At 64.2% G+C, this 13,111-nt stretch overlaps 1 protein-coding gene across 1 annotated transcript; it reads left to right on the top strand.

The window, feature by feature from the left end:
* Positions 1-3,433: 3,433 nt before the first annotated feature.
* Positions 3,434-12,464, top strand: LOC121060364 (serine/threonine-protein kinase 10-like). Its single transcript, XM_040538083.1, is given in 22 exon segments — positions 3,434-4,521; positions 5,664-5,827; positions 5,937-5,985; positions 6,156-6,240; positions 6,242-6,303; positions 6,397-6,446; positions 6,448-6,470; positions 6,795-6,837; positions 6,839-6,990; positions 7,532-7,613; positions 7,700-7,814; positions 7,905-8,046; positions 9,178-9,832; positions 9,941-10,077; positions 10,220-10,343; positions 10,617-10,872; positions 10,875-11,012; positions 11,120-11,244; positions 11,322-11,504; positions 11,587-11,712; positions 11,793-11,905; positions 12,029-12,464. Coding segments are annotated over 22 exon segments (3,393 nt in total). The 5' UTR covers positions 3,434-4,373; the 3' UTR covers positions 12,450-12,464.
* The last annotated feature ends 647 nt before the right edge of the window (positions 12,465-13,111 follow it).

Below are 13,111 nucleotides of genomic sequence, written 5' to 3'. Positions count from 1 at the left end.
GCCCGTGTGGGGTGCGCGCAGCCACGCGTGTGCACATGCAGAAACACGCGTGAACGTGCGCGTGCACAGCCCGGGCCCCGGCTGTGATTTCCCGGCTCACGCCCGGTTCCCGGCACTGCGAGCGCGGCGGGGCTGACGCGATTTCCTCCCTTTCTGCGAAAAAAGCAGAAACCGCGCGCGGCTGCCCTGAGCGCAGGGGGGGGCCGGGGGCTTTGGGGCAAAAAGCAGCACTTTGGGGCAAAGAAGAAAACGGCGCGGGAAGCTGCGCTGTAGCAAAGCAGGAAAGTTTGTGACAAACAACTCCGTTGCCCCCCGCAGCACCGCGCTTCCCGGTCGAAGGCCTGCGGGATGTCCCGTGATCCCGCCACGCTCCCCCAAATTCCCGGTGACCGGCGGCGGCCGGGGCGAACGCCGGGGGCGTCACGGTCCGGGAATAGCGCGGGCCCGGTGCCAGGCGGGGTGAGTAACGCGTGAAGTCACCGCGGGCCCGCTGCCACCCTGCGCCCACCGCCGCCGCGCGCCCACCGCCCGCCGCCAACACCAACCCCAGCCCCTCACCAAAACGAGGGGGGGGGGGGGGGCAGCCCCAAAAAGTGGGGGCTCGGTGCCGCTGGGTTCGCTCCGGGCTCATCGCCGGGACCCCGTGCCCGGAGCCCCCTCGTGTTCGGGCCCCACGCAGCGTGCCCGTGGGGCGGGGGCCGCGCGGTGCCCCCCCCCCCCCCCCCCCAGCCCGGTGCCCCCCGGCACTCACCGGTTCAGGAGGCGAAGGCCGAGCGGCTCATGGGCGGCCGGAGGAAGAGCGCTGTGGGGCTGCTGGTGTTACTGGGACGGGGATGAAGGGCTGAGGATGACTCATCCCCACTCAGGGAAGTGGCGTGTGTGGCTCTGCGTGTGCGTGTGCGATTGACTCTTTCCTTACCGGAACGGACGGGCTTTTCGGGGCTCTCGCCAACCGGCAGCCGGCACCTCGCTGTATGACTGTGCCGGACTTTCCGGCTCCAGCCCCCCCCCAACCCCAGTCCCGGGTGATGCTCCCGGGGCATTGGGGACATCACCGGGGCCGGGTCCCCCGTGCCCTGGGTGACGGTGGGCGCGTGGCCCTCGTCCCACCTGCTCCCTGGGTGGCTTCGCACCCCCAGCTCGGTGTGTCGGCCGTTGAGTTTGGCACCGGTGCATTGTCCCTGCCCGGTGTCCCTCCGGGGCTGGAAATGGGGACCGAGGCCACCGTGTGCGTGTCCCCCCCTGCACCCCCGGGGCTGGACCGGTCCGGTAAAGCGGGAGCGAGACCCCGGCACCGCTCCGGTGCCGTGTGCTGCTTTCCAGGGACGGCGGCTCCGTGCCACCGAGAGGGACGTTGCCTTATCCTTGGTCCCCAGCCCGGGTGTCCGTGGTCCCGCCACCTGCAAAACAGGGTGGTGGTGGGGGGCTGCTGGAGCACCCCATGGGTGCTCACCCCTCGGCATCCCGGCCGAGAATCCCCCCCCGCCGGGTTGTGAAAGAGCCCCGAAAAAAAAAATAAAAATCCCCCGGTGACTCATTTGGGGCCAAACAGCCAGAAAAAAGCAGACCGGGGGGGGGGGGCGAGGGGGACGGGGACGTTTCGCTCCTGTCCCCCCCACACCTTGGGCTAGGAAAGGGGCAAAGGAGCCGCTGGGCAGGGGACATGGGGGGGGGGTGGGGCTGAGACCCCCAAAAGGCAGTGGGATGGGGGGAGAGGGAAAGCAGGCTGAGCCCAGGGGGAGGGAAAGGGGGGGACCTGGGGGGGGGGTGGCTTTGGGTGTGACATTAACCCTTCGTTCCAGGAACGCTCCCCCTTGGGCTTGACTCAGCTAGCAGTCAGAGCGAAAGCCATCCCTCATCCCCCCCCCTGCTCGCAAGGGGCCTCCCGTGAGATTCACCAAAGGGAGGAAAATTGGGGGGGGGGGGGCAAGTGCGGCCCCACCGGCCCTGGTTCCCCCACCCCGCAGCCCCCAGCCTGTGCCATTGGAATAAAAGTTGTGTTGTTTTTATTCCCGGGGTGAACGCTCATTGCTGGGATGGGGACTTTAAAGCCCCCACCCCCCCCCGTGTCGCAGCCGGAGCACCTCGCCCCCACGCCGCCCCCCCCCCGCCCCGGGACCCCCCGGTGCTGAGCCCCACTGGGATGCGGCGATGCCGGGGCAGATCCGGGCGGCGTCGCCCCGACCGCGGCAGGAAGTTGGGGCAGCAAAATTACCCCAATAATACAGTGTGTTATGGCGAAAAAGAGCTAAAAAACCCCAAACCTCTGCTTTCTATTCCCGGCTCCGGTTTCTATTCATGTGGGAGGGGGGGGGTATCGGGAGGAGGTCAGGGCCCCGCATCGCGTTGCCCGCCCCGTGCCTCAGTTTCCCCTTGTGCGAAGCCTCCTGGGACTCGCGATGGGTTTGGGAACGACAAATGTGCAGCTAGGGGCCGGTGTCAGGCTGGGAAACACCGAATTTAAGGCTGAGCCCCCCCGGTGGGGGCCAGCCCGCGAGGGAAAATCTCCCCCCAGTGGGTTTGGGTTTTTACCGCTGTGCTCAGGGGAAGCAGCGAGCGGCTGGGGAGGGGTCGAGGCAGCGCTGGGGTCGTCGGTGTGCTGAGAGGTGCTGGGGGTCAGCCCTGGGCAGAGCACCCCGGGGTCCTGCCATGGTCTGCTGGGGATACAGGGGGGAAATAAGGGGAAAGGGGGGGGGGGGGGTTAAGAAGGGAAAAAGGAGAAAAAGAAAAAAAAAAAAGAATGGAAATAAGGAAAAGAGGTGAAAAGGAGAAAAGAGAAGAAGTGGGAAAAGGGAAAAAAAAATAGGCAAAAGAAAAAAAAGGAAAAAAAAAAAAAGGAAAAAAAAGAAAAAAGGGGAAGGGGAGAGGAAAGGAAAGGAAAGGAAGGAAAGGAAAGGGAAAGGAAAAAGGAGGAAAGGAAAGGAAAGGAGCAGAAAGGAAAGGAAAGGAGCAGAAAGGAGCAGAAAGGAAAGGAAAGGAAAGGAGCAGAAAGGAAAGGAAAGGAGCAGAAAGGAAAGGAAAGGAGCAGAAAGGAAAGGAGCGGAAAGGAAAGGAAAGGAGCAGAAAGGAGCAGAAAGGAAAGGAAAGGAAAGGAAAGGAAAGGGGAGAAAGGAAAGGGGGGAAAGGAAAGGGGAAAAAGGAAGGAAAGGAAAAGGGAAAAAAAAAAGGAAAAAAGGGAAAGGGGAAAGAAAGGGAAAAAAGGAAAAAAAAGGGGAAAAAAGAGGAAAAGGGAAGGAAAGAAAAAGGGGAAGAAAGGGGAAAAAAAAAAAAAGAAAAGAAAAAAGGGGAAAAAAAAGAAAAAAGAGGAAAGGGAAAAAGGAAAAGGGAAAAAAAAAAAAAAAGGGAAAAAGAAAAAAGAGAAAAAAAAAAAAAAAAAAGGAAAAAATGGGAAAAAGAGAAAAAAGGGAAGTGAAAGGAAGGAAAAAAAAGGAAAAGCGGAAATCAGAAGTGCAAGTGTGAAAGCCTGGCTGCTGGCTTTTCCTCTGGGAAGGAAAGCTTTTGCCTGGGGGTGCAAGAGGTCTGGGGGGGGTGAGAGGGATGCGCCCACACCCCTTGGGTGTAAGCGGCCGCCAGCACATTTGTTGTGGCCCTGGGGCCCCCCCGAGCTGTCCCCCCCCTCACGGCTCACCTCCCCGGGGCCAAAGCCACCAGGCGTGTGTGGCACGGAGCAGTCCAGTACGCATGGGGAGCACAACCCAATGAAACCTCCCCGGGTAATTAATGACGCTGTGATTAACGACGGCAATTAATTGATTAAAAACCAATTAGCACCGTGGGGCCCGAGGAAAACCCCCATGGGGCCCTGTAGGGCTGCCCCACTCCTCTGGGCACTGTTTCAGCCCTGCCCGCCAATTCTGTGCCCCTGACCAAGGGGGGCTCCCCGTGGCTCCATCCCATCCCCACAGCCTTGGGTGGGCGCCTCAAACCCCCCTGCTCGGTGAGGGGGGGTGTTGTCAGAGCAGCAAGCCTGCTTTTAATGTCCCCAAAATGCTTGGGGACAAGGGGACCCGTCGGCACGAGCACCTGGATGCGTGCACACCTGCTGCGTGGTGATGGAGCCACGCACAGGGGAGCACGGAGCCCCCAAAGGAGCGGGGTGTCTGCAGGGGGCGGGTGCAGGCAGCACCCTTGGGTGCCCCTACACACCCCGAACCCCCACCCTGGGGCAGCGCAGCCTCTTCTCTACGGCCTCCGCCGCTCAGCCTCCGCCTGCAGCCTCCGCACATCCTGCGCCCTCCGCGAGGCCGCTTCCTGAGCGGGGCAGGAAGAGCGCGGGCTGCCACGGCGCCTCGCAGGGGAGCCCGAGACCCCCGGGGCGAGCCCCGGCCCCACGCATGGAGGTGGCCGCTGGCCCCCCCTGAGCCCCCAGCCCCATGGCTTTCCTCCGGAGGCTTTTCCGCTTGGGTCCGGAGAAGAAGAAGCCGAGGCGGTGCGAGCATGTCAAGCGGGACGTCGACCCCGAGGAGGCCTGGCTGGTGCTGGGCGAGCTGGGCGACGGGGCCTTCGGCAAAGGTCTTCAAGGTAGGGGGGGAAAATGAGCAGCCAAAAACCACCGCCGGTCCCCCAAGGATTCTGGAAACGCGCTTTTTTTCTTCTCTTTTTCTTCTTCTTTTTCTTTTTCTTCTTCTTCTTTTTTTCATCCTCCATGCTCCATCAAGCGCGGAGCTCATCGCCATCATGCAACAAGCCAGAAACCTTTGAAATGGCCCCAGATTTCTAGCAGGGGGTGGCAGGGTGCAGGTCCCTGAGCGTTGGCTCAGTGCAGCCCCATCCACACCTCCTGGCATGAGGGTGAGCCCCGTTTTGGGTCCCCACGGGCCACCGCTCACCGCCCCCGTTCCAGCGGTGGGGCGCAGCAGGGATGTTTTCCCTCCTGCACCATCGCTGCCACTGCGGTGCAGAGGCAGGAAACCCGATTTGCTGCTCTCCGGCCCCAAAGCAGCAGCAGCCGCCTTCCGGCACCAGGGCTGGGGGGTGCACAATGGCCCCGCTTCTAAACCATCCCCTTCCCTTCGGCACCGGCTCTTTTTTTTGGGGGGTGGCCGAATGCCTCCTTGTAGCACCCGGTGACCTGGGGTGGGCGCCAGGCAGCAGGGATGGGGCAAAATCCCCCTCTTCCCCCGGCCCCAAACCCATGCAGGCTGCTGCTGGGGTGGGCTGCAGTCTGAGATGTCCCCTAAAACCTGCAGGGCCTCCAGTGCCCCCCAGTACCTCATAGTACAATCCCTGTGCCTCCCAGTGCTGCATACAGACCCTCAATAACCTCCCCGTATCCCCCACTGATGCCTAGAGACCCCCAGGTCCCTTCCAGTGCCACCCAGTACCACCGAGACGCCCCCCCCCCCAGCACCCCCCCAGTGCTGTCCGGCACCTCGTAGTACAATACCAGTGCCCCCCAGTGCTTCCCAGAGCCCTCCCAGTATCCCCCCAGTACTAACACCTTGCATACAACCCTGTGCCCCCCAGTATTGCCTCGAGCCCCCCAGAGTGTTCCCTAGAGCTCCCCAACGCCCCCCAGCACTTTCTGCACCTCCCGGTGCCCTCCATTGCCACTGAGAGACCCCCAGCTCCCCCCCAGTGCCCTCCAGTAGTGCCCAGAGCCCCCGGGCATGCTCCCAGTGCCCCCCTAGTGCTGTCGGGCAGGCGGAAAACCTCTTCCCCAGGCACAAAACATGCGACGGGGGCGCTGGCGGCGGCGAAGGTGATCGAGACACCGAGCGAGGAGGAGCTGGAGGATTACGTGGTGGAGATCGAGATCCTGGCGGCTGCGACCACCCCAACATACACCAAGCTCCTGGACGCGCTCTACTGGGACGGGCGGCTCTGGGTGAGCGGCGGGGACACAGGCGGGGGTGAAGCGTCCTCGGGGACGGGTCTTTGGGGCTGGCGAGGGCACGCTTGCAGATTTTAGGGTGGAAAACTCAGCTCTTCCACAGATCTTGGTGGAGTTTTGTCCCGGCGGGGCCGTGGATGCAGCGATTTTGGGTAAATAAATGCTCTCCGGGTTTACAAGCGCGGCTGTCAGAGGGGTGGGAAGGGGGATTGGCAAATTTTGAGGTATTTTGAGGCAGGTGTAGGCTTGCAGGAAGGGTCAGGGTGCAGCCAGGAGGGGGGGCATGTTCATTAGTGGCGGGGTTCATTTTTGCTGCTGGCAGAGCTGGAGAAGGGCCTGACGGAGGAGCAGATCCGAGCGGCGTGCAAGCAGCTGCTGCTGGCGCTGCAGTACCTGCACGCTGCAAGATATCCACCGCGACGTGAAGGCCGGCAACGTCCTACTCACCCTCGATGGGGACATCAAGCTGGGTGAGCCCCAGGGGGATGTGAGGACAGGACACCCCTGGGGGTTGGTTCTTCTGCCCCGAGGGTCCCCTCCTAAGCCCGCTTTCTGCGCTGCAGCCGATTTCGGCGTCTCTGCGAAAAACTCCAGCACCATCCAGCGCCGGGTTGTCCTTCATTGGCACCCCATACTGGTAGGTGCAGGGTGGAAATCCCGGGGGGGATGGTGGGGTTTTGGGGTGTCCCGAGCATCCCGCGCCTTCTGTGGCTGCTCACCACCAGCTTCGCTCCTGCTGCAACCCCTGGAGCATCTCCGGCCAGACCCAGCGCTGGTTTCAGGCTGGGTTTCTCAATAGCACGGAGGGGTAGTGGGGCTGCTGGTGGGTGACAGCCCCCTGGGGTAGTGCTGGGGTGTCAGAGGTCAGATCTCCGAGGGGAAGGAGCCGGGGCTGGTTTCAGAGGGAGGCGCCAGCTCCAGCACGGGCAGGCTGGCCCCTTCCCCTCGCTCCTGTGTGCAGGATGGCCCCGGAGGTGGTGCAGTGTGAGACGTCCAAGGAGAACCCCTAACGGCTACAAGGCCGACATCTGGTCCCTGGGCATCACGCTGATCGAGATGGCCGAGATGGAGCCCCCCCACCACGAGCTGAAACCCCCTGCGGGTGCTGCTGAAGATCGCCAAGTCCAGCCGCCCACCCTGCGTCACCCCAAGAGGTGGTGAGTCCCCATGCAGTGCGTGGTGAGCCCCCTGGGGTCGCCCGGCACGGAGAAGACCTTCGAGCTCACAAGCTGACCTGAGCCCCAGCACTGTCCGTGTCCCCTAGTGCCACGTCCACAGCTCCCAGATACCTGCAGTGACCCCACCACTCCCCCCGCAGGCCCCTTCCAAAGCTCGACCGCCCCTCCCCGTGAAGAATTCCTCCTGATGCCCGATCCAACCCTCCCCTGGCGCCACATGCGGCCATGCCCTCACGTCCCGTCACTTGTCACTGACCCCCCCCGAGTGCTGGTCCCATGGGGACGCCAAGGCAGGGGCAGGCAGAACGGGGGTTCATGGACTGATGGTGATGTTGGTTGTGGTTCCTCCACGGCACAGCACCAGGGGGTTCCCATCGCACCGCTGTGACCCGCGGCAGGTGACATGGGTGGGCAGCGCCAGGCTGGGGACCTTTCTGCCAAGGTGTCCAACACCCCCCAAGTCCCCTGGGGACCACGGCCGGGAGCAGCTCCCCCTGTGCTCACGGGGACCATCCCACAGGTCCGAAGACTTTAAGGACTTCCTGAGGAAATCCTTGGAGAAGAGCCCCGAGGCGCGCTGGTCGGCCACGCAGCTGCTGCAGGTGGGTGGCCCCCGTCCCGTCCCCTCCCTGCCTGTCCCTGGTGGTGGCCCCTGGCCCCATCCCTGCTCATTCCGGCTCCTTCTCAGCACCCCTTCGTGGCGGGCGTCTCCGACAAGCGGCCGCTGCGGGAGCTGGTGGCCGCGAGCCGGGCAGACGTGCTGGAGGAAGAGGATGAGGAGGAAGCTCCGGTCCCCTCGGTGCGTGAGTAGCGGCCAACGCGCCGTGGGTGCAGGGGACAGCTCCCCTTTCCATCACCTTCACCTCACCTCCCTGCCATTGTCCATCCCGCAGCTGTCCAGGAGCACGGAGGCTCCTCCTGCCCCCCATCCCCGAGGGGGCCCCTTGAGCATCAGCCCCCCAGCCCCAGCAGGGGGGCTCGGCGAGGAGCCCCCCATCCGGACGGAGGTAGTGCCCAGGAGCAAGACAGCCTCCGGTGACTTGAAGCCAGCGAGGGAGGAAATCCTCGCCCATGCCCACGGGCTCCCTGAGGCTCCCCTCAAGGAAGCCGTCCGAATTCCTCAAGCTGATGCGGCGCAGGTCGCTCTTCGGGGGGGTCAAGTCCCCAAGAAACAGCTCAGGAGCAGCACGGGGGGGGAGGCGAGCAGCTTGGAGCGGATGGCGCTGGGTTGCACCCCAAGGGACGGCAGAGGCAGGAGGAGACATCCAGGGGGCCAGCAGGAGGGGAAACGTCCCTCCAGGGACCCCCTGCACCCCCGTGAGCCCCCCCCCGGGGCCAGGCCAGGAGGGAGACCTTCCTGAAGTGCAAGAACCCCGGCTTGGACCTGAGGCTGAGGAGGGAAGGCTACACACTGATACAGCGCCCGTGGATGAAACGCCTGCGGAGGGACAGCTCGCAGCCCCGCTGAGCCCTGTTTCACCCCCCAAAACTGATGAGAAAAAGGAATCAGCGATGCTGCTGCTCGTAGCTCTCCGGTCCTGCCCAGGCCCCCAGGTGGAGCTGATGGGGACCAGTGCAGAGGCTCGGCCGCAGGGGTGCTGGGTGAGGACCCAGGAGGACGGAGGACGAAGCAGCGCCTGGGCTGTGCTGGCGCCCACGCCGAGCAGCAACCGTGGGGCGGCTCCCAGCTGGTGGCAGCCCTGGACCTGTGGCCCTTGGGACCAAAGCCCAGAGCTTCAAGAGGCTCGCAGAGCATCAGTGTTGGGTCACGGCGCCCTTGCGAGGTCTGAAAGTGAGGCTGGCTCCATTGGGGCTGGAGGTGGCCCTGGGAAGGACGGGACGGAGCAGAGAGGGCACCCACGGGACCTGGAGGTGATGGGGAGCCTGAGGACACCAATCCAGAGGGGGAAAGGGTGCTGCAGGAGGGGGCATCATTGGTGCCCTGTGCAATGGAGGAGGAAGCTGTGGGGTCAGAAGTGCTCGAGGGGGGGCAGGAGCCCCCGACCGGATGGGGAGAGGATGGAGAGAGGAACGAGGGGGAGAAAAACTCAGCTGAGTGCGAACCCATCGCTGGCTCCTCAGCCCTGGTTAGGCAGGAGGTGGGGAGGGAGGAGGAAAAAGCCACCAACAATGATGAAACTCCGGTGGAAACTTCTCCCAGTGAAGCCCCGGTGCCGGCAGAAGCCCAAATGGAAGATGGCGTTGGGGAAGGGCGTTTGGCTGGAGACCCCAACGCAGCGGGGGATGCAGCCAGCCTGGCCGAGCCGATGCCGGTGGGAGAGGAGCTGGAAGCAGCCCTGCAAGAGGGGGACCTGTCGGTGAGGGAGCCAGAATGCAGCAGGGGATTCATCCAGTGTGGAGATCCCGGGGGCGCCTTAAAGAAGCGGAAGAGAAAGCAGAGAACAGCCCCAGAGACAACATGCCAGGGGATGCTAATGGGAACGGCTGGAGGGGACACGATGGGGACGACGGAGAGCTCGGAGATGGGGCACAGCTCGGAGATGGGGCACAGCTCGCTCCAGCTCCTGGAGGGCCTTTGAGGGATGGACCCGAAGAGGAGGTTGGCGCCTTGGAGAGTCACGGAGCAGTGCCAGAGCCCCTTGGAGCACACCCAGAGGCCACGAACACCTCGAGCTTTGCTGCTCTTGTCCACTCCTCTGCCCAGGTGCGGGCAGCGTGGGAAGGGGACGCACCGGACCCATCCGTCACATCAAAGCAAGGAGAAGAGCCACCTCCTGTGGAAAACCCTGCAGCCGTACAAGGTCTGAGCACCCTCCCCGTGACATTGCAGCCCTCTCCCTCCATCAGGGAAGCCCAGCAGGTGAGCAGCTTGCAGGTGACGTGACCCACGGAGCTGGCCCCTTTGCACGGGCTCCACATTAGGTTTGCCCGATTTGGGGGTCAGCTGAGCTCCCACCGTTGCCCCCAGCCACAGGATCCCCCCTCGCTGCGAAGGACGGTGAGGAAAACCCGCAGGTTCGTGGTGGACGGCGAGGAGGTGAGCGTGACGACCGCCAGGACGGCCAGCAGGGCTGGGCCGAGGGACGAGAAGACGCGCTCGGCTCGGTGAGTGGTGCCGGCAGCACAGACCTCCGGGTTTCTGCTGGGGAGGATGAGGGGCGAAGGATGAAGGAGGGAGGCTGGGGCTGGGGGGGGGGCTTTTTGCAGGCTTGTGGCCCCCTCCCGCCCCAGCTCGCCCCCCCTTTAGGCGCCAGGAGCTCCGCGAGCTGCGGGTGCTGCAGAAGGAGGAGCAGCGGGCGCAGAGCCAGCTGGAGCAGAGGTTCCACCAGCAGCGGGAGCAGATGTTCCGCCACATCGAGCAGGAGATGACGGTAACGGGGACAGGGGCTGGGTGCGACTATGGGGTCAGAGAGGGGTGCACAGCCCCCAGCCCATGCAGGGAGGTGCTGGGGTCCCACTGCAAAAGACGCTTTCGGGGGGGGGGGGGGGGGTGTCAGTTAGTTTGGTGGCCATGTCCCCAGTTGCCCCAGCCCCATTGACACAATGCACAGGTCACTTTTTGGAGGGGACTCTGCCTGCTCCGTGACACCCTGCCCGGGTGTCACCGCAGCCCCGTTAACCCTTCCCCTGCCCCTGCATGGCAGAGCAAGAAGGAGTACTACGACCGGGAGGTGGGGAGCTGGGAGCGGCGCCACCGGCAGCTGAAGGAGTGCCAGGAGCTCAAGTACACGGCCAGGCTGCGTGACGAAGCCAAGCGCCTCAAGGCCCTCCAGGAGAAGGACTGCAGGAGGAGGCTTCAGGAGCTGAAGGGCGATGGGAAGGAGGTGAGGGTCTGGGACGGCGCTGTCCCCCCCTGGCTGTGCCACCAGGACATGTGCCACTGGGGACCGTCTGCTTTGGGTGGCCGCAGGAGCAGCGGTTCCTGCAGCAGCAGCAGCAGGAGCTCAACGCGGCGCTGCAGAGGGTGGTCCAGGAGCACAAGAAGAAGATGACGTCCATCGACTGGGAGTGCATCAGCAAGATCCACAGCCTCCGACGAGGTGGACGGGGCTGGGAGGAGGAAGGCGGAGGGGTCCCGGGGAGGGGAGCTGGGGGGGTTGGAGGCTGGGGTGGGTCGTGGTCACGGCGCTGTGCTCTCGCCCGGCAGCCCGCGAGGCGGTGGTGTGGAGCATGGAGCAGGGGCACCTGCAGGAGAAGTACCAGCTCTTCAGGCAGCAGGTGACGGAGCAGCACGCGCTGCAGCGGCAGCAGCTCCGCAGGCGCCACGAGAAGGTGAGGCCGGAGCTGGGCGGCCACGTCCCGCCTGCCCCCCGGCTCCTCGGTCACCCCACCGCCCCGTCCTCGCACAGGACACGGAGCGGGCGCACCGCTTCCACCAGCTCTCGCTGGAGGAGCTGAGGAGCCAGCAGGCCCAGGAGCGGGCCCAGCTGCTGAAAAGCCAGCGCTGCGAAGCCAAAACGCGCCTGGCCCTCTTCAAGGGCAACCTGAAGAGCCAGGTCAACGGGGCCGAGCAGAGAGAGCTGGCCAAGCAGGTGGGGCTGTCTGGGACACAGGGGGGATGAAGCCCGGGGAGGGCTGGGGACAGGCAGCATGACGGGGGCTGTCCCCCCACAGTTCCTGCAGCAGGAGGAGAGGCGGCAGCAGGCGGAGGTGCGGCAGCAGCAGGAGCAGCAGGCGCAGGAGCTGCAGCAGCTGCAGCGGCAGCAGGCCGAGAGCTTGGTGGAGCTGGAGCAGATGCAGGTACCGGGGAGCAGCCTTCCCGCGCCTCCCACTACCTCTCCCTGAGCAAATCCCTTCCCTTGCCACCTCGCCTCTCCCAGAGGGAGAAGATGCAGCTGCTGGAGGACCAGGAGAGGAGGCAGTTGGGGCGGCGGACGAGGAGCATGCCATGGAGCTCAGCGAGTGGAAGCAGCGGCTGGCTGCCCGCAAGGAGGTGAGCAATTCCCCCGCGCCCGCAGCATCCTGAGCCCGTTCACCCATCCCTGGGGGTCTGACGGAGGGCTGCCTTCCCCACCACCTGGGGCTGGGATGCTGAAATGCTGCTTCTGTCCCACAGATGCTGGAGGAGGAGCTGGGGAACGCGCTGCCAGCGCAGCGGCACAGAGAGCTGCACGGCACCCACGGCGGCAGCAGGACCAGCCGCTTCTTCCACCTCCCCTCCTGACACTACGCCGGGGGTTTCGGGGAGAGGCAGGCGTCCTCTGCGAGGTGGGACTGAAGGACCCAAAGACTGCCCCAGGATGCTGAGGTGCTGCACAGACCACAGGGGCGGCAGGCATGGGAGTGTTCAAGCCCTCCTCGGTCCCCTCCATGCAGCCAGAACGGCCCCAAAGCCCCTCGGGGAAGTCACCCCCCTGACCCCAAAGCCACGGATACAGGGATGTTGCCCTCCTGCCAGCTGGTTACCCCTCGAGGAAATACAGCCTTTAACAAAGTCCCTGTTTGTCATTATTTTACTAAAAACCTCCTGCCTGTGATGTGAGCTGCCAGCGTCCCCACCACCACCATCCCCAACACCACCATCCCCAAAAGCAATTTCCCATCACGGTGATTTCCCATCCCAGCAATTTCCCATCCCAACGATGATTTCCCATTCCAATAATGCTTTCCCTTCCTGCTTGTGGTTTCCCATTATAATGAGAACTTCTTATCCCCCAAATTCCCCATCCCAATGATTTCCTCTCCCAACCATTTCCCCTCCCTGTGGCGGGCTGACCTTGGCTGGCCAACAGGTGCCCCCAGCCGCTCTCTCATTCCTCCACCAGACTTTTTCCCGCCATTTCTCATCCCAACACATCCCTGTGCCAACAATTCCTAATCCCAGGGGGGATTTTTGGGGAGGGGTGTCTTTTGGAGGGGAAGGGATGGGACCGGTGGCGGCAGCCCCGGGACAGCGGCGTTTGTGCTGCCCCGTAGGTGGGTGCGGGGGGGCTGGGGGCTGTTTCGCCCTCCTGCTCTGCACCCTGGGGTGCTCCCAGCACGGGCTGGGGATGCGGGTGCTGGGGATGCGGGAGGCAAGGCGGGGATGCGGGTGGCAGGTGGCGGTGCTGGTGCAGGCTGGAGGGGTGCTAGGGGTGGCACTGGGGCGAAGCGGTGCGCTGGGACCGGGACCGGGACTGGGACTGGGACTGGGGCTGGG

The sequence above is a fragment of the Cygnus olor genome, chromosome 27 (genome assembly GCF_009769625.2).
Source record: "Cygnus olor isolate bCygOlo1 chromosome 27, bCygOlo1.pri.v2, whole genome shotgun sequence".
NCBI classification, from domain to species: domain Eukaryota; kingdom Metazoa; phylum Chordata; class Aves; order Anseriformes; family Anatidae; genus Cygnus; species Cygnus olor.
This window is presented reverse-complemented; position numbering and strand designations above follow the sequence as displayed.